The sequence below is a fragment of the Brachypodium distachyon genome, chromosome 2, assembly GCF_000005505.3.
Source record: "Brachypodium distachyon strain Bd21 chromosome 2, Brachypodium_distachyon_v3.0, whole genome shotgun sequence".
NCBI classification, from domain to species: Eukaryota; Viridiplantae; Streptophyta; class Magnoliopsida; order Poales; family Poaceae; genus Brachypodium; species Brachypodium distachyon.
This window is the reverse complement of record NC_016132.3, coordinates 49414215-49439972: the sequence shown is the minus strand read 5'-3', so window position 1 is coordinate 49439972 and position 25758 is coordinate 49414215. Positions and strand designations below refer to the sequence as shown.

The 25758-nt window shown below is 42.1% G+C and overlaps 3 protein-coding genes and 1 non-coding gene across 6 annotated transcripts; 3 read left to right on the top strand and 1 right to left on the bottom strand.

Moving 5' to 3' along the window:
• The first annotated feature begins 2273 nt into the window (after positions 1 to 2273).
• Positions 2274 to 6016, top strand: LOC100829703 (signal peptidase complex catalytic subunit SEC11A). 2 transcript variants are annotated; one of them, XM_010234011.3, is made up of 9 exons: positions 2274 to 2429; positions 3663 to 3775; positions 4203 to 4274; positions 4403 to 4438; positions 4544 to 4589; positions 4750 to 4837; positions 4927 to 4984; positions 5220 to 5272; positions 5626 to 6016. In XM_010234011.3, exons 1-8 carry the CDS (start codon positions 2351 to 2353, stop codon positions 5268 to 5270), a joined length of 543 nt encoding a protein of 180 aa, XP_010232313.1. In that variant the 5' UTR covers positions 2274 to 2350; the 3' UTR covers positions 5271 to 5272; positions 5626 to 6016. The 2 variants fall into 2 exon arrangements, with proteins under 2 accessions (XP_010232313.1, XP_003569791.1); XM_003569743.4 differs by lacking the exon at positions 5626 to 6016 and having other exon boundaries at positions 5220 to 5546.
• Positions 6017 to 7627: 1611 nt separating this feature from the next.
• Positions 7628 to 7700, bottom strand: TRNAK-CUU. The gene has a single exon. It is a non-coding gene; the product is annotated as a tRNA-Lys (tRNA).
• Positions 7701 to 7779: 79 nt separating this feature from the next.
• LOC100829396 (golgin-84) lies at positions 7780 to 16084 on the top strand. Of its 2 annotated transcripts, XM_003569742.4 has the most exons (21): positions 7780 to 7941; positions 8261 to 8341; positions 8435 to 8484; positions 8574 to 9218; positions 9316 to 9378; positions 9476 to 9553; positions 9668 to 9871; positions 10991 to 11047; positions 11128 to 11202; positions 11287 to 11358; positions 12232 to 12294; positions 12375 to 12473; positions 13956 to 14033; positions 14231 to 14299; positions 14400 to 14447; positions 14535 to 14630; positions 14731 to 14807; positions 15003 to 15048; positions 15137 to 15235; positions 15323 to 15367; positions 15539 to 16084. In XM_003569742.4, exons 1-21 carry the CDS (start codon positions 7914 to 7916, stop codon positions 15602 to 15604), a joined length of 2139 nt encoding a protein of 712 aa, XP_003569790.1. In that variant the 5' UTR covers positions 7780 to 7913; the 3' UTR covers positions 15605 to 16084. The 2 variants fall into 2 exon arrangements, with proteins under 2 accessions (XP_003569790.1, XP_010232312.1); XM_010234010.3 differs by lacking the exons at positions 15323 to 15367; positions 15539 to 16084 and having other exon boundaries at positions 14735 to 14807; positions 15137 to 15234.
• A 3374-nt stretch (positions 16085 to 19458) lies between these two features.
• On the top strand, positions 19459 to 25662 carry LOC100829097 (casein kinase 1-like protein HD16). The gene is made up of 16 exons (XM_003569741.4): positions 19459 to 20009; positions 20573 to 20686; positions 20845 to 20918; positions 21038 to 21107; positions 21198 to 21253; positions 21333 to 21404; positions 21491 to 21585; positions 21858 to 21924; positions 23429 to 23558; positions 23646 to 23864; positions 23937 to 24076; positions 24176 to 24350; positions 24481 to 24571; positions 24657 to 24814; positions 24921 to 25109; positions 25208 to 25662. Exons 1-16 carry the CDS (start codon positions 19737 to 19739, stop codon positions 25265 to 25267), a joined length of 1983 nt encoding a protein of 660 aa, XP_003569789.1. The 5' UTR covers positions 19459 to 19736; the 3' UTR covers positions 25268 to 25662.
• Positions 25663 to 25758: the final 96 nt, after the last annotated feature.

Genomic DNA, 25758 nt, shown 5'->3' with positions numbered 1-25758 from the left:
CTGGCATAAATCATGGTCCATGAAAAAAAACATGCATCTTTAAAACACAAATTTTTATTGATTGTGTAAATTTTTTTTTCAAAAAGAAAAATCATCATGGAAATCATGTCAGACGTGATTCACGTAAGCACATAGGTCCAATTACAAATCATGTCCGGCAACTACCTTGCACATGTTTATTAATTTGTAATGGCCGTAAGTGATGTTTATTTCTAGCCCATCAATGAAATCAAATTGCCATCCCGTGATGTTTATTTCTAGCACATCAATCAAATCAAATATGTCATCCTCATAAAATCTTGACCAGGTTTCAATCTTCATCGGTTTCCATCGTCTCTGATAGCCTATTGGGCGCCCAGAGGTGTGGGAATCCATGGATCAATGTCTAACCGTTGTATTAGTAGTACCTTTTTGTAAGAATTTGTGTGTCCTTGACGGCGGCCTACGATGGAAGCTACGATGCACGGTAAAGGTTTTCCGACTCCATCCTTGTTCCAGCGTGGCTATCATTGTATACGACATGAAGATTGTGGATATGGAAGCGGCGATGCAAATATCGAAGGTCTTCCGACTCCATCCCCGTCCTGGCGTGGATATCATCGTATACGACATGAAGATTGTGGGTCCCACTGCTCGTGATTTTGTACGTCTTGTCCTCTTCCCCATCGGCTCGGCAACGATTCAATGGCCTGACAACGTTTCTTGTGAGGGGTTTATCTGGCCACCGTGCGTTCGATGATCTCAATTTCTCACCCGCTAAGACGGGCGGCTCATGCTTCTTAGTAAAACCTAAAAGGACAGTCTAGCATATGCATGTTTGGTCTTCTAATGTTTCGTTACATGATATTTAAAGAAATATCAAGATGTGAATTGCGCAGTTAGAGAAGTTGGCTTTAAAGTTTTTTTAATTTAATTTTAGTTGTTGTTATTTCGATCAATTGAAATTCTAGAGAAAAACATTGCTTGTTTTTTCATGGGAACATTGCTTGTTAGTCAGTTGCAGAAAGAATAATCCGATTTACTGATTCGTGGGACGCGGGGTCTGGTACTGAAACCCATATAAAAGACTAATGTCGCATGTTTGCTTTACAAAAAGCTAACGTCCGTGCAGCTAAAAAAAGAAGCTGATGTACGTGGAAGGCGTTACGTGGCTAAAAAAAACAGCTAACGTACGTGCAGCTAAAAAAAACTAACGTGCATGCGTGGGAGGCGTGGGATTCAGTCGTTCCGGACTTCCGGTTCTGTTTTAAGCAGCTTTTTTTTCCAACCTGACATGTTAAACGTGGACTCTTAATCTCATATCTAACGATGTACGGATCTTGTGTTTGACACAGTACAACTAAATATAGATTATGACGGATGGGGCTAGCTTGCTACTTAATATTCTAACTATTTGTGACATAGATGTACTCAATCCATCCACGAATAAGTTTTCTTGTAGTTTTGTCCTAAATCAAAGATATCATATTTTGACCGGTTTTATTGAAAAACGTAGCAACATTTATGATACTAAATTAGTATAGTTAGATCGGTTTTGAAATTTAGTTTCGTAATATACCGATCTGATGTCATATGTGTGCTATTATATTCAACAAAGTTGTCAAACATGAAAAAAAATATGACTTAAAACAATTCTAGAAATACACTTATTTGTGGACGGAGAGTATCGTGTTGGGCCTAGGTGAGTTCTAGAACAATTTGATTCCTTGCATCTCTAATGGATTTGACTGAACAATTTGATTCCTTGCATCTCTAATGGATTTGACTCCTAGCTTCTCGGTTTCTGAGACTGACATGCTTCTTCTTTTTATCTAAGGATTCGCTTTTTGTTTTTCCGCAGCCTACGTGACATTTTTTTTAAACCAAAAATCAACGTGCCATGTACAACAACGTAGCAGCCATGTCACATGCATGGTTTTAACGTAACGTACATGTACGGATCTTAACGTGTTTGATGGCAGAAGGGCAATGTTTGCAACGGCCCTTTGATCTCAAATCTAACGGTCCAAATAATTCGAATGATGTGGATCAACGTGGTGACTTCTCTCGATACCCCTCGTATTGCTTTTAGTATATAATAGATAATAGATTTGAATTACCATAAAACTCGTTACGTTCAAGAACGGAGGGACTAGTACTAAATCATAATTCAACGCACGAGAATAGACCCGTCTCGTCCACACGCTGGGCTGAATGTGCGAGTACCAACCGTCCGATTCCCATCGCATGCACGAAAATGGTTTCTGTGACGTGTACCGAGCCGCGTTGGGCCGGAAGCTAACGGAGTAGTACTACGGAGCAACCGCGAGAAAAAAAAGGCAGAGAGTTTTCCGCCAGAGAACCGAGCGAGATGGGGTTCATCGGCGAGCAGGTGGAGTCGATCCGCTCGATGCAGGTCCGCCAGGTGCTCACGCAGATCATCAGCCTGGGTAACGCCAGCTCTCCCATCTCTTCTTCTCCCCGTGTTCTTAATTTCATGTCTTCTTCTTTCTTTCCGAAAAGTATTTTCCTCAACGTATTTGTCGCTCAGATTGGTGGGATTCGAGGCTAGGGGTTTACTGCGTGATTCCATTAGGTTTTCGATGGTAAAGGTGGGATTTTCTTTTGTAGCTTCAGGGTTCTTGCTGGTAAGATTGGGCAGGGAGGTTTTCCGGTTCTTCATCTGCTTCCGTGAGCTTTATTAAGGGAGTATTATGGAGTAAAAAAAATAAAAGGAGCAGACGTGTTGGATATGCCAGCATTAGAGATGTGAATTTGGGGCATTTTCTACCCTCTGCGCATCATTGAGTCTGTTATCAGGGATCCAGGAGTGTACAATGTCAGGTTACATGCCACAAGATGATCCAGACAGTGACATAGAAACAAAAGAATACTCCTCAAGAGCATAAGCAAATCCGTTAATCTGCCAATTGTTGATCTAGCAAAAAACAGCTCGCCTTTCCAGTTGTTTCACCCGGTGGATCCAAAACTTAAAAAGTTTCTGCAAAATTGTCTCGCAGCCACCATGGTTTTGATGTTGATAGCACTAAACACCTTATGATTTCCTGCCAACTAGATATTCCATAAGGCGGCGATGATTTCAATTTTCAAAGTCCGTTGCCTATCTGTATCACATCATCTTTGCAAGTGGAAAATAAGTCTCCAGTATTTTGTGCACCTGCAAAATTAATCCCCAGAGTCTGAAGAATATCTTAACTGCTATAAAGATGTCAAATGGTGGTGGTGCCCCGTTTACCTTCATATCTAACACAAATGTTTGGGATTTGAGATGGATATGAATGGTGGAACAGGCATTGGTTCTTAGTTCGAGACCAGCTGAGAGCAAAGTGACCCGCCATTTGTTTGCTTGCACAATCAAAAGGACATTTATAATCATCAAGGAGCCCTTGCCGTTGAAGAACTGTTCTTACTTTAATTCTCTGCATTACCCATAACCATGCAAATTTTTCTAGTTCTTGAAGAAACCCATCACCTATGTATTCCCTCTTAAAGTGTGCTTGCCTGACCCAAACAGTATGAACTCATGATATTTATGGAAAAGGGGCACAAGGTTATTCTTTAATCTTTTTTGTTAGTTTTGCGTTTTGCTTCTCTTGGCCTTATATATGTTGATTATTGATTGCAACAGTGCTCTTACACGAGTTTTGAATATTTTTTCGTAGGTATGATTGTTACGTCAGCATTGATCATATGGAAAGGGTTGATGCTCGTGACTGGGAGTGAGTCCCCGGTAGTCGTGGTTCTTTCTGGTAGCATGGAGCCTGGTTTTAAAAGGGTTAGTTACCTACTTACACAATACAAGAATCGGCTCAGATGTAGTGTGCTTTTGTTATCATTAGGCATTTAAGGTGGACATAAGTATTCAATTGACTGCTTGTATGAAAATACGCACTCACCTGTGATCAATCTGAATTTCAGAAGCTTTGCAATAGGTATAGATGATTCCGTATATTTTTAAGAATATATTCAGAAGTCTACTGTTTTGCAAATTGTGTAAGATTGCATTATTGCCTTGTCTTCTACCGTAAGTCTTGCTCTCGTTCATTCCATTTTTTCCGTTTAAGCTCTCTTAAAAACAATCAATTTCATATCATCTACTTGTACTTAGTTTTTCTTTCCACTTCAGAGTACATTCTCCCGTCCTGGAATGTGCCATCATCTTTTACACGCTGTTCCGGAATGATTCATTATTTGCTTTCCAGGGTGATATCCTGTTTTTGCACATGAGCAAAGACCCCATCCGCACTGGCGAAATAGTTGTTTTTAATATTGATGTAAGTCCTAGTACTTTGCAAGCCAAATCATAGCAGGATCATGAATTCATCAGTTGTTGCTTCTATATTCAAATTTACTCTGTACATCCTCATAACACTAAATGTGCATCCGATTGTTATGTATGTAGGGCCGTGAAATTCCAATTGTTCACCGTGTTATTAAGGTAATTGTTTCCTTACTTCATCACATGAGTAATCCTATTTATGTTAGATTATATGTTTTTTTTTTTCCTTTTGCTTGGTTTGAGTTTATTCTTCTTCCTTTCCAGGTTCATGAACGCCAGGAAAGTGCAGAAGTCGATATCCTCACAAAAGGTATCCATGCTTTATTTTCCAGTGCCTTTCTTCAGGGATCATAGTGCTGACTTGTAAAGCAGTTTGTGCAATCCTGCATTAATAATCAACAGCTATTAACACATAACTTACATCAGATGCCGCTACACGGTTCTGTCTCAACTAATCAACTGTCTTTCAGGTGACAAAAACTTTGAGGACGACCGATTGCTATATGCACAGGGTCAGCAATGGCTTCAGCAGCATCACATTATGGGGCGGGCCGCAGGGCGAGTATCCATGATATTTGCATCACTTATCTGCCTTCATGCTGGTGAAAAATCATTCAGCCAACATTACCCTTTTGTTCTGTGAACAGATATCTTCCATATGTTGGGTGGGTTACTATTGTGATGACTGAGCAGCCGATCATTAAGGTATGTTTATTCTTGTCAAGTGTACTGGCCAGCCTGGAGGTTAAACAATGATTATTGCAGTCCATGAAGCAATTTTTCCATCAGATTTTGATAAAACTTCTCGCTCATTTACCTTCAGGTTAAGGGGAGATCTAAAATTGAAATAACATAAATTTACGCTTATTGCACGTAGTAGGGTATTCCTGGGAGTTCTTAGCACTGCTGAAATGTTGATATATGTTGCTTCTTGCTGCAGTACATCTTGATCGGTGTGCTGGGCCTGCTGGTCATAACATCGAAAGAGTGAAGGTACCTACCTTGCCACATGGTTTGGCCTTGTGGTGCAAAAGTAACTTAGGGCAGAAGGCATTCTGTTGCATCGTGTACCAAATGAAAGATTTCTTTTATCTGTTTTGACTATGTATCTGCCCTGTCGAATTGGGTCTTATGCAACATCCATCTTCTGATAGCCCTTCCTAACCAATGATTTCAGTTTCTTTATTGCATTGGGTAAAAAGTTAGGCTTTTCAGGCAAAAAAAGAAAAGACATTCTTATACCAATGAGAAGTGAAAATTTGCCTAATGGTTGGATAATACCCCTGAAAAGAGAGTGAAATAAGGATTAGAATTGCATGATTTCACTAGTGATCTTTCAATTGCAGAAATGTCATTCTGGCAGTGATCTACATATGACGTTTGCATCTACAGAAGTCTCCACTGATTCAATGTGCACCTGCTGCCTGAAGAAAATATTGGCAAGTAACAGGCTAATGCTGATTTTACCATGAGCTGGTACTATCTGTACTTTTCATACTTCACACGAATGGTGCTTGGGTACCTGCAATACCATGTCTCTGAACATTGTTCTCTCAGATAATTGAATAGATTCCCCTCTCTCTCAAAAAAAAAAACATAACTGAATAGATATTTTCTGTGCACTGTTTGTCACCGGGCTTGTGGAGCTTGGTGCTTCTCAATACAGCAGCTGTACTCATACAATGGACGGAACAAGTTAGAGATGTCTGATGGTTCAATCAGCTTATAGTTTCTCAACATCGGATGTCTCAAGAAATGTTCCACTTATTCAGTAAGAAAGCAATTTGTTACAAACACCTCATTTTTATGGATAAACAGGAGAAACCAGATTCACAACATGCATAGTATTCTCAAAATAAAAGCCAACGAAATAATGGGTGCAAGCTGCCTTGCACCTATTCGAAGAGGCCGGACTTCTTCCTCGACACACTGCTCGCAAGAAGGGCAAGCGAAGAGCTGACTGAACATGTCATCCAGAACGATGTTCCTGACGCTAAGCTTTGGTTGTTTATGATGATGGAGTCTATGCGGACATGCAATTTCGCGGTAATTTTCACAACTCTGTGGGCTCTGGTGGGCGCGCCGTAAGGCCATTCATGAAGGACAGTTTCAGAGTCCACTGCCAACCTTTTCTTTTATTCAGCCTTTTCTCGAAGATCTATCGCTGATTGTTGATGAGAAGGTTGCTGGCCGTAAGCTGCTGACTGTGCCGCGGCCTGGACCTCCTAAAGCTTCCCACCGCTGGATCGCCCTTCCTGTGGGTTTGTGCAAAATCAATGTCGACACTGGTCTCGTGGCGTCAGGTAATCCAGGTGCTTGTGCTGCTATTTTTCGGGATGAGACGGGCAAGTTCCTGGGTGCTTCATCAATATCTTTGAAGGGCCTGTCTGATCCGACCGCCGCGGAGGCGATAGCGTGCAATGAAGGCTTGTCTTTAGCTCAAGATCTTCAGTTGGCTCGTTTTGTGCTGGCGTCTGATTGCTCCAATGTGATTAACGACCTGAAGACTCGGAGCTTAGGCTACTAGAGCGCTATTCTGAAGGAGATTGATGAGAAACAGCAGTGCTTTGCCGAGGTATCTTTTAAGCATGAGAAGCGCTTGTTTAATGCAGATGCCCACAAGCTTGCTAAGGCAGCCTCCACGTTGCCTGCTGGCCGGAGGATGTGGCTTCTTGGAACCGTAGATATTGCTCGTATTCCTATGTTTGCAATTATTGAATAAAGTAGGGTTTTTCCTAAAAAAAAACTTGGCATAACGACACCAACCTTGGCTAAATTGCATGTGTCCACTAACTGAGAACCAAGAAAACCACATGACATCAACAAGCGCCACGACAAATAGAGTCAAGAAAACTAAGATGACATGTAACATAACATCCATCTGACAAGTGTGACAGCCTTTCCCTTGTGCACATTTCGTGTTTTTCTTGTTCACCATCTCCGTATTTTTTACAAGGCTTTGTATCATGAATAATCTCATTGGTTTCTTCAAAAAAGTCACCATTTCATGCCGCCGGCCAAGATTTCTGTTTTGCAATTGCTTATTATTGGTGTATGCTTTTGTTTCGCTTTATGTTTTCTCTTAGAAGTGGGCAATTTACAATTGTGCAAGGTATCAAAATGGAACCAAAAAATTTATTCGCCTGAGTAAACAGAGGCCACTGGTTTCTTGAAGCTGTCACCATTTCAGTCCCCAGCCATGATTTATGTTCTGCAACTGCTTATTTATTGGTGTATGCTTTTGTTTCGCTTTATGTTTTCTCTTATGAAGGGGAAAGTTTGCAACTGCGCAGGGTGTCAAAATGGAACAAAAAGAAAAAAAAATTCGCATGAGGTAAAAAGCAGTGACGCCCACCGTGGGGCTCGAACCCACGACCACAAGGTTAAGAGCCTTGCGCTCTACCAACTGAGCTAGACGGGCTTGGTCGAGTTGTTTAAAAATTATATATTAAAATACTTTTTCAAGTCCAGTGCCTCCGTCCCACCACGCAATCAACCGGTCGGTCGGATCCGAGCCCCGCCAGCACCAACCATCCCGCGAGAGAACCCCACTGCCGCGGCCGGAAATCTCATCAGCCAGTTCAGCTATCTAGCTCGTCGTTCTCGCCGGGGCGGTGATCCGATAGCTCCCGCCATGGCCTCCTGGCTCAAGGTCGCCGAAGGTACGCCCCAGACCTCCCTCTTCCCTCCCCTCCTTTCCTTCTGGTTCACCGCCGAGATCCAACACCTCCTCCCGGCTAAGATCTGGCCATCCCCCCTCGTACTGTATTGGCGGCGATTTCTCCGTGGGATTATGATGCCAGCTGCTAAATCTGGCGAACTAGACTTGATGCTGTGCTTTGTTCGGCCGCTTTTGGTGTGCAGGCCAGTTGCACCCACTCCGAACCAATTGCCATCTCATTGCCTGCCTGAATACGCTGTTACGCTGTGATCGAGTTATTCTTAATGTGAAGCTGTAAGGGTTGCCTTTTTTTGTAACAGACTTGCTCGAAGTTGTCGACCGGAGGGCGAAAAGCGTGGCTACCGAGTTGTCCGATGAGCAGCCTAGTTCTCAGCCCTCAGGTATAGACGATTCCTTGTTTACTTGGTGCACATTTTTAGCTGTTCAGCGAGTGGGATAACTAATTAGTAATAGCTAATGCTTGTTTGGTGAAGGATCGAGTGGCCAAGAAGGGCAAGCGAAGAGGGGAAAGTCGAGTGAGAAGGTCACAACTGGATAGGCTTCTTGAACATACCCTATGTCTTTGCAGACTGCGTGCCTGATGTTTAATATTTGCTGTAATTTGCATTGCAGGGTCCATTGAAGCTCACTACTGTGGATGCCAGCAAGAAGACAGTGGCTCAGAAGGAAAGGAAAAACAGGCAACCACCTCGGGAGAGGATTAAGATTGAGAAGATCAAACCTTCGCCCGGTGGAGATTCATCCAATGTTGTTGCTATTGCTAGTGCCAGTGAACCTGAAGTCATTTCCATTGATTTTAAGGGAGCAAATGATGAGGGTACATCAGACAAAGCAGAGAACACCACTGTTGACCTTAAAAATGATAGAGGTGTGAATGCTATCGATGGTGTGGTTGAAGTCCAGTCGTTGGAGAAAAACCCTGAGGATGCAGGTCCTGTCATGGATGGTGTCGCAGATTCTGGACATTTGGAGAGTGCTTCCGAAAGCTCTGTTCCTTCAGTTCCGGATGAAAAAAGTGAGCCCAGCAGCAGTAACCAGGCTACTGAGATTGCTCCAGCAGTCAGTTTGGACGAGAAAGACATGTCTGTGGCTGTTATCCAGGAGAGAAATATCTCTGAGATACCCGATATACAAGGTTCTGGCAAATTACAAGAATCAATGAAGGATAATTTGTCAGGTTCACCAGAAATCATAGAAAATCAACAGGAAGATAAGTCCGATTCAGTTCCTGTGAAAGATCAAGACCAGCTTGAGGAGGTAGGCTGTGGCAGATTGCACCCATAATTTGCCAAGATGTGCTGATTTTAAATGTTTCTCGTCCCAACTATAGCATTGTCTTGTTGATCTTTTCCAGGCTCAGGGATTATTAAAGAGTGCTGCAAAAACTGGCCAATCAAAAGAAGCTAGATTAGCTCGGGTAAGAATAAGCATAAGCTTAGTTACCCTGCCATGTTGCCAATGTTGTGATTAGATCCATATGTTGAATCGGCGGTCTATTTTCTACTTATCAACAGGTCTGCGCTGGACTTTCATCCCGTCTCCAGGAATATAAATCTGAGAATGCGCAGCTAGAGGAACTTCTTGTTCACGAGGTCAAATTATCTTACCAGCACATTCTTTGATTTCATTTTTGTTCTATTTACCTTAACCCCATCCATGATAGAGGGGTTTTCTCTAATATATATTGATGTTGTAACACATAACAGAGAGAGAAATGTAGCTCATATGAAGCTCATATAAAGCAACTACAGCAAGAACTATCAGTGTCCAAAGTACAAGGTTCACGAGTTGAATCTAACATGGTTGATGCTTTGACGGCAAAAAACTCAGAGATTGAGTTTCTAGCTAAATCACTGGATTCCTGGAAGAAAAAAGCGGCAGCTTCAGAAGAAATGCTCGCATCTTTACAGGTTTCATCTTTCATACTATTTTTAGCTATTTTTATTTTTCTAAAACACTACTACCTTTACTAAAGGACCGTACTAGTAGAGTTTGTAGTGCGGAGTATAGACTCCATAGTGGCACTTCACCGTTGTCTTGAATCAATGGCGGAACCAGCCTACTACTGGAGTCCAGGCAAACCTATATGAATTAGTATCTGGTCTAAGAAAAGCCACCTCCTTAGCCTTCAGATGACTGTACCAGTTAGCAAAATGTTTTTGGTTGAGCTTGGGCAGCTGCCTGGGGTCACCAGGCAGTGGGTCTGCCACTCTCTTGAATCATTATAATTGTTTGAAATATTCTAGTTTGTAATATAGTGGTTATTGTTTCTGGGATTTGCTATAGTTTTCACCTGATTTTATCTAATCATGACTACTTTGTAATATGTGTTTTTATTTCCTTTTTGGAATACCTTAGAGGTGCACATAGAGTTTTCTTTCTACTCTCATGTTGCTATAAAGTCTCAAGTAGCCATGATTTGGAACTGGACGAAGAAGATTCTGGATCTTTTGCACTCATTCCAATAACTCAAGCTGCCCAAGTGATGTGCAGATTCTTGTGGCTTTGTAAATATCCATTGTATTATCTCTTAAATTTTGTAGATGGTGTTCAACTTAGCATAAAAAACTAGTGGTGATATAAAAAAATCTGGCCCCTAGTTCCGGACATGGGAGTTGTTCATTTTCAATTTTATGTACGTACCAGCACTTGACTGATGTTCTTCTCTGCCTTTCTCAAGCATCAACGTATGTAGAGTCAGCCTTTTGTCTTCATGGTTTTAATTAACAGGCCTTCAAGTTTAACCTCCTTCGAGTTTAACCTTTCCAAACTGGGAGCTCGAGCTGAGTGTCCGTGTAGCAAATGGGCAGTTATGAACCCAAAATATCTTAATCCTCTCTCAAATGTGGATTTTTTCAGATATCATTGGAAGTTTTGGACTCATTCTCAGGAAATAGTACCAAATTGTGTTTAAGTTGTACATCGTGATATTTTGGATATAGATCTTAAACAGTATGACTGGCCACTTTAACATTTTCTTGTGTCATCAGATAGATAATAAATTGATTTTTGTTGTCTACTGAAACTAGGAAGATATGGATGGCCTCAAGAGGAACCGTGAGCTTACTGAAACCAGGATCATCCAGGTTAGTAAAATAGGCCTTCTGGAGTAGGAACAGCCTTATGTGTTCAAGCAGCTACATGATCTTCATATGTTACATTTTAGGCTTTACGAGAGGAACTTGCTACCGTAGAGCGCAGGGCTGAAGAGGAGCGGATTTCACATAATGCTACCAAGATGGTAATTTGTCGAAGTACTCTTTTTATGGTTTGTCTTTATCATATTTTATTCTGTTATGTATTATCACTTTCTACTACATTGCAGGCAGCTGTTGAGAGAGAAGTAGAATTGGAGCATCGGGCTGTTGAAGCATCAAATGCTCTTGCTAGAATCCAGGTAATTTTACAAGGTATAAATATCAGGCATCATCATGATTTACTTTGCAACAATGTCAACGTTTTCTTTTTTTGCGGGGAAATGTCAAAGTTATCTGCCAAATCTTTTGAACACTAACAGTAAAACTGCATGTTGGTGCTCTTGGGTGTTTATTTCATGGTCAACCTCTTGCCACATCATGCACGGTGGAAGGGGCATTACAGCCCGATCTTTTTTGTTTCCAACAACTTTAGTTATGCTGCAGTTATGTTTACTCCTGTAAGATCAAAATGTTTTGGCATACACAGATACGCTGTCCTGTTCAGCTGTTTTCCCCATTCCTTGGAGAGTCATGTTCAGCTGTTTATTGGCCTATTTTGTTCTGTTCTCCAGAGACTACATTTGAAAATCTAAGTAGAGGTCGTCCTCAAAACAAGTTTCATACTCCAACTGCCAACATGAGTTAATGTAACATTTAGAAGGGCCAGTACTGTGACTAGATGCAAACATACCGATCTAACTTTTAGAGGTTCGTCTTAAAACTAGGCCAGCATGAGTACTGAGTAAACCGGGTAGAATATTAGGTAAATTTTATCTTTCAGGTGCCGTGCTCCACTCAATATATGTGATCTATACAAATCCAAGTCACTTGTTTCCGGACGGAGGGAGTATGTTTCCACCAATTTATTAAGCTCTTATCTTTTAATACTTTGATCGGAATCTTTCTCTCTTCTGGAAAACAGTTTAATCCGAATCTTGTAATTTGGGCAGAGTTAGTTATTTTAGCTGATTGAGATCATATTTTAGCCGATTGATCTATCATGTGGCAATGATTATGTTCCTAAAGAAACAAATGAAGTTCAGTTTGATTTTGACTGTTCTGTTGCCATCCAGAGGGCTGCTGATCAAAGCTCATCAAGAGCAATGGAATTTGAGCACAAAGTAGCTGTGCTTGAGGTAAATTCCTGTCCACACTGTGTGCCATCTCTGAACTGTTCAGTTTGTTATATTCACTACCGATATCATGGTTATCTCAGGTTGAATGTGCATCGCTGCACCAAGAACTACAGGAGATGGAAGCTCGTAATCGTCGTGCCCAGAAAAAGCCTTCTGAAGAAGCTAATCAAGTTCTTCAGGTTATTTATTTTTTCTGAACCGAGTCATCTCATTTTCCATTACTTAAAACATATATAACAGTTCACTGCAAAGGGAGGAAGGAAAGGAAGACAGGTTTGATGCCTATCAGGGAACTCACAGTTTGATCAGGACCTTGTCATGAACTATGCGGTGAAACCTGATAGCACCTCCCATTAGTTTTAGCTACCCCATTACAGACTCTCTCAGCCAGAATGAGATAGCAGAAAGGAAGTAGCAAAAAGCTGTAACAAGTGAGAGACCCCCAATTCCGCAGCACTGAGATTCCCATTCCAGCTCAAACCGTTTCAGCATGATGACCTCTAGATCCATCACTAGACACAGGGAGTGAGTGCATGACGGAGCCAACTGACACAGGGAGTCAGGGACCGAATTATTTTCTTGTCAAAGCAAGCACGATTTCTGCACTGCCAAATATCCCAACACCCAGAGGCTAAACCAACCGAACACAATTGTTCTCCATGGGCCAAAAACTATACATCTGGACACATAATTGCCAAATGGGTCTGGATCTAATCCCAGTCCCTAAATAGGATTCAATACTATCCCAGATGACACGGGCCACAATATATTCAAAAAACAGGTGCGAAGCTGACTCCAAATGGCGGTGATAATAACATTGGGGGTTCTTCAGGTTAAAACCAATGGAAATGCTCTGTGTACGACAAAATCGGTACAACAGAGTTACGATGCTTCTTCGCTGCATTTATTTTCTTCCGCAAGAGCCCCTGGCCCCAGCTAAACTCCCAGCCCAGCCAGTCCAAGCCATATCTCATGCCCAGCCTCGCGTCTGTCCGTGCGCAAGCCGGCTGCCCCATCTCATGATTCTCATCTTCATCTAAACCACGCAAGCGCCTAGCTTTCCAACTTCTGCACGCGACTCTGCCCGATCCAAGTACCTGCGGACACCGCGTGCGAAGTCGGTGATGCCATAGGCCAGCTCAAGCGCGAAGCCGGACAAGCGGGCAGCGGCGGAAGGGCCAGCGCCTCGGATATGAAGTCCGGGGGAAGGCGGCCCGGCCGGCATGTTGCGACCGTAGGGCAGGAAATCAAACTGCGTCGTCGTGCCGATCTGGTTGTTGTTAACATCATTACTGCACACTCGATGCTGCCACCCATGGTATTCTTGATGCGCGGTAGCCATTGGAGAGAAGCTTAGCCCGCGGGCTAAGAAGCAGCAACTTACAGAGGAGGTGGAATCGTCAGCATCGTACAGAAATCGTACGATAAACATCGTACATATAGCAGCGCCGTAAAAGCAAAGCACTTTAGTTTTTCATGAGATTAATATTTAGTTGTACTTGATGTCTGATAAAAAGTCCCTTCTTGTACAAACAATTTAGTGCTGCCTCTACAAATGCATATCCGTATTTTGTGTATTTTCCTTGGAAATAACAGAACTAGCACAAGAAATGTGATTTTTTTGGTGTTTGTTTTGCTTGCTGCCGTGCCTTTTGCTGCAGATTCAGGCATGGCAGGAGGAAGTGGAGCGTGCACGCCAAAGCCAAAGAGAGGCAGAAAGCAACATATCTTCTTTGGAGGTACTATTTAATTCATGAGATATCAAAGAATCAGTTGTCAAGTTATAACTAGGAGTTTTGTTAATAGAAATTCTAATACAATGATCAGTTATAATGTTACAGAAAATATTATATTTTGATGGAGTTGTTTTCATTGTAGTAATCATAATGTTTTGCCTTGCGCCATTATTCCTTCCACATCTTTATTTGTGATGTAGGCTGAGTTACAGAAGATGAGAGTTGAAATGGCTGGAATGAGAAGAGACGCGGAGCATTATTCTAGACAGGTTTGTAATCGTAGCCAACTCACACTTCACTACGCCCCAGCTTATTACCAGATCATACTTACATGTTACACTTATTTATGCAAATGTGTTTTGTTTTTAGGAGCATGTTGAGCTAGAGAAGAGATACCGTGAGCTTACTGACTTGCTGGTATGTAATGAATCATATCGATTTCTTTTGTATCCTTGACATTTTGAATAACGAGAGCTTTGATTATGTATGTTTCCTTTGTTCTAGTACCATAAACAAACACAATTAGAATCCATGGCCAGTGAAAAAGGTGCATTAGAGTTCCAACTGGAGAAATCATTAAAGCAATTTCATGAAGTGCAGGTTTCTAATTTCTCTTCCTCCTATGTTGCTTTATCTATAATTAATGTCCCACAGATGTCCTTATCCTGCTACTATTTTATCAACTTGTTTCATGTGATAGGTAGAAGCAGAAAGGAGCAGGGTTTCTCGCAGATCAGCATCGTCTTGGGAAGAAGATACTGATATCAATGCGCTAGAGTATGTTGACCATTTTCATTTTGTTGTTTAACATTTTGTAATCATGTCGTAGTTTTTGGACTCAATGAGAATGTTCGATCATCAAAGCAGAAGCCTTTTGTTGTAAATAGTAATTGAAGATTTCTATAGTTTTAACCGTGTTCTTTTATTTGCAAGTTTTGTACAGTTTTAGACAATTAGTTGTGCATATTTCAGGCCTCTTCCTCTACATCATCGACACATGGCAACGGCAAATCAGCAGGTATTTGTGTCCGATTGCTACATCCTGATAAATGATGGGGAAATTAATAGCAAAATTACCTTACTTTCTTGGCATTTTTGTGTCCCAGTTACAAAAGGCTGCAAAGTTCCTAGATTCAGGAGCTGTGCGTGCTACTAGATTTCTGTGGCGGCATCCTGTTGCCCGAGTCACCCTTCTATTTTATCTGGCAAGAACTACATAAATTTTATCATCTGTTTTATTTTAGATCATGTTAAGGCTGATCTTTAACTGAATCTGTGCATACCTGTACCAGGTGTTTGTGCATTTGTTCTTGATGTACTTGATGCAGCGCCTGCAGGTACTTAACCATGCTATATTGCTATTGCATTTTTTCCCCATCCATGTCGTTTCAGGCCCGTGCTGTGCACACAATCTCGTTTCTTTTCTGCTAATGTATTATCTGTGCATCGTCACACAAATCTCATGACTCTTGTCGAAGGTAGCTGATCACTGTGTTCGGATGTTGCAGGACTTCGCGGCGAGAGAAAGTGCGGCATCATCCATTGGGGAGCTGACCAACGTGAACTTGCCATAGGCTTTGTGGTCTCCTTGGCTCTCAGAGAATTAGGCATTGCTTGATTGTAGCTCTACACGGCCCAGTTTGGACCAATGGATTTGCCCCCAGCTCCTACCGGAGTTTAGTGGTCTCCTGCAAAATCCCAGCGTTCCAAATAAGCCATTAAGTGTTATTGGTTTGATGCAGCGTTAACCCGCCCACCATTTTTTCTCCTCCTCCACACCCCCCCCCCCCCCCCCCCCCGTTTTGTAAAGTAATGTTCTTTATTTGGCCATGGGTTATATATCAAATATACATATTCTTTCATACTTCATATTGATCACAAATGTAGCAGCTCGTGTAGTCGTTTTGACAGCATGACCAAATAATGGACATCATGCACACAAGTCAAGAGTCACTTGAGCCCATTCTTGTACTCTTAAACAAACTGTTGGGGATCGATGGAGCAAATTACTTTATTAATATGAAATGTGGAAAATCATGACACTTGAGTTTGTACAGGCTGCTGCCCATCTGGATTCTGGTGCACAGTGGTTTAAGCGGCGGTCTTAGTTACAATCGGGATCTTGTCTATGTCCCGCTAACTTTTTTTTTTCAGCGTGTAAAACCTTCCGTTACTTGAGTGATAAGAGTTACATCATTAACCAGCAAAGGAAGAATTATGTTGGGAGGATCATCTACCCAGATAGCTTCTGGCTGCACGGCGTTTTAGCTAGACAATCAGCTACAACATTTGTTTCTCTGGGACTAAACTTGAAAGAAATCTTCGCAAAATCACGCGCGAGGATAGAACATTCATCGATGATGGCTGCCGCTGGACCGAACGGACTTGTTAGCACTGTCTAGTCTAGATTTGGAAAACAGAACTTACATATATAATTTCTAATTAAATATACCCAGACAAGTGACACGGGGATGTTTGTTACCGATATCCACCGACATAGACCATGAAAACCACATCCACCTTAATCTCCTTGAGCTATTCCCTTAAAAAAAATCTCCTTGAGCTAGGTCCATTATGTCTCTTTCCTCCATTCTGAAGATGACGAGCTCCACAACCACTCACAAGCCACGGACCTCTTCACAATCTTCTTGAAGAGGCAGCGACCTTCAAGCTCACAATCACCAGGCCGTCTAGGAGGTGGTGGCCTCCAAGAGTAATGAATTCTCGGATTTCTATTCTAACACAAACGATACGGATAGCTCAAATTGAAGCAACAGTTGCAATGCCAAGTACAAACACAATGCACCAACTCCTCTCACACCTCACCGGGAGAAAGTCTGAAACAAATGCCCATGAGGCAATTAGCCGAGGAAAAGCGGCAAGGATGACTCACAGAGAGGTTTCAAGGGTTGCAACAACTCCCCAAACCCGGCCAAGGTTGGTTACTTATAGTCAAACTCAAGAAACAAGTTGTTGGGGAGTTTCTTTTGTTGGCCTTTAAAAGGACTCCCTCCAACCGTCACAAAAGTGATCGTTGCACACCCAAAACTCAGATTGCTCCCTTGCAGTAGAAAAGTGTAGGTTGAAACCATTACAAAAATGCTCCCCCGAAGCTACTAAAACATCATCAACAACAACATCAGAAACTTCCACTTATAAAAAACACCACCAACAACAACATCGAAAACTAGATGAATAATTGAAACAATCGGGTTGGATTCAGATTGAAAACAATCAACAGACAATAGAACTTGAAACTTAAAGAGTGCTATTTGACGAGCTAATCTTCTTGTATTGTGAGCAGTGCGACCTACCAGCAAGGAATGGAAAGTTACTAATTCCACAATAATGGCTCGAGTTCACTAAAGAGAAAAAAGACGCCAAAACACATCCAATCGGGATCTTGTTGAAAAGCGAACGCACTAATGAAAATAGTTTTGATCTGGACGTTCCGGTGAAAAAGTGTAAGGGCATCTTATTGAATATTCCAAATGGGGTCTAAAAAGGACGACATTATCTATCCATCCATGTAGGTAGTTTTCCGTACAAAGGAACCATGCACCATAAGGGTTTTAGGAGAAAAACTTGCCAAAATTGGATGGCAAAAACACGCGGAAATAGAAAATCACCAAAAGAGGAAAGCCATGTCTCTAGATTTTGGGGTAAACATGTCCGTTGGCATTTCCACCATCGGATATAAATTGTCATTATTGGTTTAGGTCATATCCTCTGGAACATATGTTCCATCTATGTACTTGTTATCAATATGAAGTCACCCCAACATTTCCTACTTTTGTCTTAGACATCCGTCACATCTCTTATCTCTAGTTTCCTTTTATGTCTTCTTCCAAGTATCAACATATATCTCCATATGACTAACTGCAAATCTAATTGTCGACCTCGTAACTAGCGTCCATTAAACCACCATTGACATGCCCAACCACTTGAGGAGCAACATATCTTTCTTATGTCCCGCTTCTAGGGATTTGCTAGTTTAAATCTTTTACTCAAAATTTAACTTAAACATTTGAATGTTGGCCTAGAAGCAGAACATAAATGGATTCACGCTTGCATCCCCACCACCACACAGTAGTGCTTGGCTGCCGCCAGTATGTTAGTTCTTTTACTTTTCAGAAAACACAAGGATTGCATTTTGATGCATCAATAGAAGCTATATAATTACAAGCTTAAGACTAGGCCGAAATTAACAGCCGACCACTCAAGACAAAAGATCGAAACATACCGCTGCAAGACTTACATTACAACAAATGTGACCAAACAACTCAGGGTCTTAGGGAGCTGTTCGGATAGTGGCCAAATTGTGTCATACCAAGTTTTTGGTCATGACCAAATAGTTGGTCTTTGTTTGGACGAGACAAATACTTTGGCATAGTAATGCTTATTTTTCCTATCAATGTTGACCAATTCATGTGCAAGCAAAACCTTAGACAAAATTCTGACTAGCCAACTTTTTGATAGGAAAACCTAGGATAAAACTAAACACAATTTAGATGCCAACCACACAAAAAACTGCCAATACCCCTATAACAAGAAGAGAGAAACCAACTCTACAGAGGGGCAAAATTGAGCCACTTCCGCTACGGAGAAAACAACATGCCAGGAACTTAATAGACCATTGGCTCCGAGAGAGGCCTCGAAATTGCCAACAACCGCGTGCGTCTAGAGAGTTGCACTACCACACATCGCCGCATCCCAACATTCGTCTACGACCATCAACTAAAATGACTCGAGTGCCGCATGCAACTAAGACATCACAATGTAGGATCTGCTGTCCTATGCCACACAAGAAAGCCACACCAGCAGGATGCTAACTCGGTTGGGACTTCCCCGCAAAAACCTCATCGTGTAGCACCACCATGCACAACAACCAATGGTCAAGCCTCCAAGAACAATGCCTCCATGGAAGGAGCGATGTCTCTCTAACGTCGTCGTCATCAGATCCGGCTAGCTAGATCTAAGTTTTTAGCCAAGTATTAGACTGTGAGAGTTGGAAGTGAATCGGGACTTCACAATGACGTCAGTAATAGAAAGATGCCGTCGTCACCAGCACCACCGGAAGTCAGGCAAGACCTTTAGCCGAAATGTCGCTACCATCACCCGCGCGCACCAATAGCCACACGGGTAAGGTCTAACCAAAGGTAGCTCGGCAACCTAATTAACCCGCCATCCCACCAACAGAGACCACCACCAAACTCATCTCTCGTTTCTGTCTTTCAGTATTCAAATCTCAGTACAGCATTCAGAAATCAGAACTCATCTCTCGTTTCTTTGGCTTGTGAGGTCCTTGGAGCAAAATAAGAACACATCCTGTTACGTTTTTGCAAAAGTTCGTATGTTTCCGCACAGAGACATGCGCCAGATGAGCACACACGCGGTGGCTTGGTGGTGCTATAGTCCGTGCCGTCCTCGCAACGAACTCACTCCGCGTCTAGCCGGTTTTATGTCAGCACCACCGCCTCCCCTTGCTCCAGCCCCTCACTCATTCCATCTCATCTGCGCCGACTCCAACCCTAGCCTCGCCTCCCGCTCCCCGCACTCGCCGCCTGCGTCGCCGCACCGCACTTCCGCACCGCACCGCGCGCCCCCCTCCTCGAGATCGGCGGTGTTGCTGCTATTTGGCGGTGGAATCTGAGGAATCGGGACGGAGACGGAGAGGGCGTGGGCCATGGCACTCCATGGCTGACGATGCCTGTGCTGCGTAGCGCGACTCGGAAGGCCCGAGAAGCGCAGGAGAATCGGGCGGCGCCGGAGGCACCTGCACCACCGGCGGCGAGGAGGCGTAGGGCGGCGAAGAAGAAGGAGACAGGAGGCGTCCGTGAGACCCCCGCGAGGGACGAAGAGAAGAAGGAGGAAGAGATCAAGCTCGCGGAGGCCCCGCCGGAACCCTCCGGCGAGAAGCCCATGGACGACAGCGCCGACAAGCAGACTCTCGAGGATACCAGTCCAATCCCTGAAATGGTGAGATGCTCCTACTGCGTGTAGATTCGGTACAATTATGCCGCCTTTTTGTCATAGTGAAGCGAGTATTTGCCTATTTGGTTTTAACTTAGAATTGGTTTCTGGCTGCTGACTTGTGTAATCTATCTTGCGTTGAACTTATTTTTATAATCTGCCGATTGTAAATAGCCACGAAAGCAAAATAAGAGTCATCAGCTAAAAGGTAAAATATGCAAAAGCTGTCTATTGGATTTTCATAATCCACTGCAATGCACAGCCTTGCAGTGAGAATTTTTAAGGCTAAGTGGGTTGTTAGTTGGGACTTCTTCTTTTTAGGTTACTTGGTAGATTTTGATTGGATTGTCAAGGACATGTGGATTGGGGAAGTGCTAGGAGGGCCCTATTTCCTCAGCCTTAGGTTTGGATCTTCTGTGTTTTAGCTCGCAGACTGCAGTCATGTCCAGTTTGTTTTACCTCCAAATGTGTTATATAGCTTGCCCCAAATGTGTTAGCTTGCATATTGCCTCCAATCGACCCAAATGTTTTTTCTGGGGGTTTAATCTTTGTATATTTGTTGTATACAGGTCCAGGTGAGCAATTCGCCAAAGTATAGAGTTGACAAAAAGCTTGGGAAAGGAGGATTTGGCCAAGTATATGTTGGTCAACGCATTTCAGCTAATGCTCCTGGTGCAGATGAGGTAACAGATGATTCAGTTAGGAACCTACTCCCTCCGTCCCAAAATAAGTGACGTGGATTTGTATAGACGGAGGGAGTACTTAAAACTGAAACTGTTGGCTTGTGACCTCTGGGGGCAATGTCAGCAGTGGTGAATAAATTTTCTGCTTTTGTTTATAGGTGGCGTTAAAGTTTGAGCATAAGAGCAGCAAAGGATGCACCCATGGCCCTCCTTATGAGTGGCAGGTTTACGAGTAAGTGGATTCATGATCTTGTGATTTGGGGTACTAGGAAGATGTATGTTTTGTTGAAATTCTCTTAAGAAATAGGTGCTGAATGATAATGATTTATATGGTTATTATCACATGTGTAGCATCCTCGGTGGCATTCATGGTGTTCCTCGAGTCCACTACAAAGGGCGCCAAGGGGATTATTTTGTTATGGTAATGGCACTTTCTTTCCACTGTTAGAATAGCAACTTCTTTCTTTCTGCTCATTTCTAGACGTTTGCTTAACCTCTGTTAAAAATGCAGGTTATGGATATGCTTGGTCTCAGTCTGTGGGATGCTTGTAATAATAATTCCCACACGTGAGTTATCGCTTATTAGCTTTAACATTTTCCATAGTATTTTTAGCTGAACATTAACATAAACTCTTTTCCTTTGCAGAATGTCTGTTGAGATGGTTGCTTGCATTGCTATTGAAGCTATCTCCATACTTGAGAAAGTGCACTCAAAAGGGTCAGTGGCATCCAACTCTTGGTCATCCACCCTTCCCTTTGTTTCATCTGTTGAAAAACGGTAACAGAAATGTCTTGCAATTGCAGATATGTACATGGGGATGTCAAACCTGAAAATTTCTTGCTAGGGCCTACTGGAACTCCTCAAGAGAAAAAACTCTTTCTCGTTGATCTTGGCTTAGGTAAGTATTTTGTACCAGATGTGCTGTTTGTAGGTCGCCTGAGAAATGGTTATGTCTAAACAAATGTAAAGTTCCATACAATTTGTAAAATGTGCATTTATAAATATAAATTTCTCAGTCAACTTAGAAATGGACCCTCCCTATTTTTAGTTTTTTACTTCCCCATCAAGTAACCAACAGCATGGGCATGCTTTGTATTCACCTATTCTTTAGGTTGGTGACAGATTAAAGAGTTTGAATTAATTTGGTGTTCTTTGATCTTCTGATGGCAGCTACCAAGTGGAAGGATAGGTCAACAGGTCTTCATGTTGATTATGACCAGCGACCTGATGTTTTCAGGTGAACATTTGTAGCTTTTATGATAACTGATATGTATCATTTGTATTGTAGCTAACACTCTACCCATGACATTGAATATTGCGTGCTATTTTCCCTATGCATTCTGTTTCCTGTTTCTCCATGAATCTAGCTGTCCAGAGACCAGCCATTTTTGTGCCTTCCTCCCTACCATTATCTTCATTACGTTTCTTTTTTTTCCTCAGTTGTTTTTGATTCGCTTAGTCTCGCACAACACTACCTTATATATTAGTCTTAAGATCACCAATATACCAGATGCCTGTCCGTACCAGCCAACAGATCCTGTTTGGTATGTAATTGCCCAGTTCTCACCAGGAAATGGAAACCTTTTTTCAGTCAGATCATTGGGATGTCAATCTAACTTCATGTAATAGGAATTACTAGACATTCTTTGTCGGTGCCCCTCTGTGAGAACATACCGAGCGTTAAATCTAACATCTACTCCCTCCGATCCATATTAATTGTCTCAAATTTGCCCAAATATGGATGTATCTATACCTAAAAAGCATCTAGATACATGTAATATTTCGACAATTAATATGGATTGGAGGGAGTATTTGTGAATACTGAATAGTGCCTCTCCTTGTTCCTTCTATTTTAGAATTTTTTTCATCTTTTATTTTTTGTTTCTCAAAATTTAGATATTGTAAAAAAAATCTGAATATTTCATGTCCATTGAGGATATTTTGTAAGTTGGTTGCATAGTACTTCCTCCTTCCCAATTTCTAGGTCGCTTTAGTTTTCCGAATATCAAGGAGGTCACGTGCTGGCTGCATTAGCACTTGTTTCGGGGGTGTGGAGATGTGTGGGTGCTAGTGCATGTGGGGTGCTTGGCCACTGCATTTCCATGTATGCAATCGTGAGTCTTTTTTCAGGGCCTTAATTAGCGCGGGGGCTGCCTTAAATATCGCTAGGTATAGGCCAGCCTTGATTGCTCATAATAGGACATCTTTTGTCGGAAAAGTATAAAAAAGTTAGAACAACCTCCTTTTTTGGAAAGGAGGAAATATCTTTTAAGACTTACTCCTTCCCAATTTAGAAGTCGTTTTAGATTTGTTGTGAATACCAAGGAAGGATTTTACGGGTATAAACATGCTGCGGTGCTGCTATATACACCATGAAAATTGTGCATCGCATTGGCCCAGTCTCGATCTGCATGTGTACGTAAACAGCCTGCTTCAAAAATGCGTGAGCTAGCAATCGCCGTTGGCCTACAACTTTAATTGCCTGTGCTTTTGGCCACTGCATGGACTGTATTAATCACCCAGATAAACTAAAGCCAGCGCAAGGGATGCGTGATGTACTTATTGCAGCTAAAACAACCAATTTTCTCCTCAGAGAATATATAAGAACTAAAACGACTTGTTTTTTGGGAAGGAGGGAGTATCATTGTATTTGCTCTTGTGGCTCAAGGCTTGGTTGCACACATTACTAGATGAACTGAATGTCTACAGTGGTCTTATTTCTTGTTACTTTGCTGTTTCAGGGGCACAGTTCGTTATGCTAGTGTTCATGCACATCTTGGGAGAATAGGTAGCAGGAGGGATGATTTAGAATCTCTAGCTTATACACTAGTCTTTCTTCTACGGGGACGTCTACCTTGGCAAGGATACCAGGTAATTTGTGGGACCTACCTTTCCTATTATATTGATCTTAGCGATGCATTCATGATTTCATGTAACTGTAGTTCATTTTGCCTGCAGGGTGAAAATAAGGGCTTCCTTGTTTGCAAAAAGAAAATGTCTACCTCTCCAGAAGCTCTCTGTAGCTTTTGCCCACAACCCTTCAAGGAGTTTGTAGAGTATGTGGTCAACTTGAAGTTTGATGAAGAACCCAACTATGCAAAGTGCATCTCTCTTTTTGATAGTGTCGTGGGCCCAAATCCAGATATCAGGCCAATTAACACAGATGGCGCTCAGAAGGTACATTTTTTGTTTTGCAGTTTGCTATTTAAACGTTGACTTTTTCTAACCCCCCTTGTGACTTCTCTAAAGCTTATACACCAAGTTGGCCAAAAGAGAGGACGCTTGCCGTCGGAAGAGACAGATGAACAACCAAAGAAGAAAACCAGGATTGGAATGCCTGCAACACAGTGGATAAGTGTTTATAATGCAAGGCGGCCTATGAAACAAAGGTACGATTTTTTTATAAAGCCCAAGAATTTTCGTAATGTGATGCAACTTTTTTTGAGGCAAAACATTACACAGAAACATAACTGATCTGGATTTTGCAGGTATCATTACAATGTTGCAGATACCAGGCTTGTCCAACACATTGACAAAGGCAATGAAGACGGCCTGTTTATCAGTTGCGTATCATCTTGCTCAAATCTCTGGGCACTAATCATGGATGCTGGGACTGGGTTCTCTTCTCAAGTTTATGAACTTTCACCACATTTTCTTCACAAGGTGAGTAACCTGCAATCTGTTTCTTTCATGGCTGAAATCTTTACATAATATAATCACTTAATCTTTTGAGGCAAATTACTTAGTAGTCTGTATAAGCATTCCCTATTCATTAATTTGTGGTTATTTGAAGGAGTGGATAATGGATCAATGGGAGAGGAACTACTATATAACCGCACTTGCTGGAGCAAACAATGGGAGTTCCCTGTTAGTGATGTCAAGAGGTAACAAGTTAAATCTGTCAGTTTAAGAACCCTTTCTGTCCTATAGTAGAAATATTCTTTTGACGATGGGGCATGGCTTATCCAGGAACAAATTATACGCAGCAGTCCTACAAAGTAAGTGAAACGTTCCCCTTCAAATGGATAAACAAGAAATGGCGTGATGGTTTCTATGTGACTTCCATGGCAACTGCTGGAAGTAAATGGGCAGTTGTTATGTCTCGCAATGCAGGCTTTTCTCAACAGGTACTGCCTTTTTTGTGGTGTCCTACTTTTAGCATTTACTTTGACACTACCAAGCTAACTGTACCATTTTTTCGCACTCGTTGTATGGCATGCATATATTTTCCAGGTTGTTGAACTGGACTTCTTGTATCCGAGTGAGGGAGTCCATAAGAGGTGGGATAATGGTTATCGGATAACAGCAACTGCTGCAACTTCAGATCAGACTGCATTAGTTTTAAGTGTACCAAGAAGGAAGCCTAATGATGAAACTCAAGAGACACTGAGAACATCTGCTTTCCCTAGTCATCATGTGAAGGTTCATCTGCCTCACCTGTCTGTCATACTGGCTACTAATAATGTGTAATTCCTATGTTAGAATTTGTTCTGACAAATTGTACTGTTGTTTCGTTGCAGGAGAAATGGTCCAAGAATCTCTACCTTGCATCAATATGTTATGGACGTACTGCATCGTAGGAGTCCAACAAGGGTTGAAGCCATTTCGCGCCGAATTCAGTACTTCAGTCAGGCTCATCTTTTAGTCTAGCTCACCGTAGTAGCTTCTGTGGTCTGGGCAAGTTCTGAACGCCACCTATCATGTCCCCGTGAAGATGTTTCTGCTTATCGTACCTAATTATAGAATACCCGTGAAGATGTTTCTGCTTATCGTACCTAATTATAGAATAGTGTGTACAGTAGTAAATGTTCCGTGGTCCGTTTAATCCCTAAAGTAGTGGACTATTAACTTTAGGGGGGTGTCGTCAGATGTGTACACCTGACCGTTATGATCGAACTCCTGTCTGGTCGTGTGAGAGCCTCAAAAGGTTCCTGCTTCCAACTATCCTTTTGAGGTATAGTTTACATTTTCTTCATCCATGCACTTTTTATCCTGTGCTAACCCCTACCTTTATGGAATGTTCTTCTACCGATGGTTTTAGTTACTCTTAGTTTATATTCGTAATTGGAGA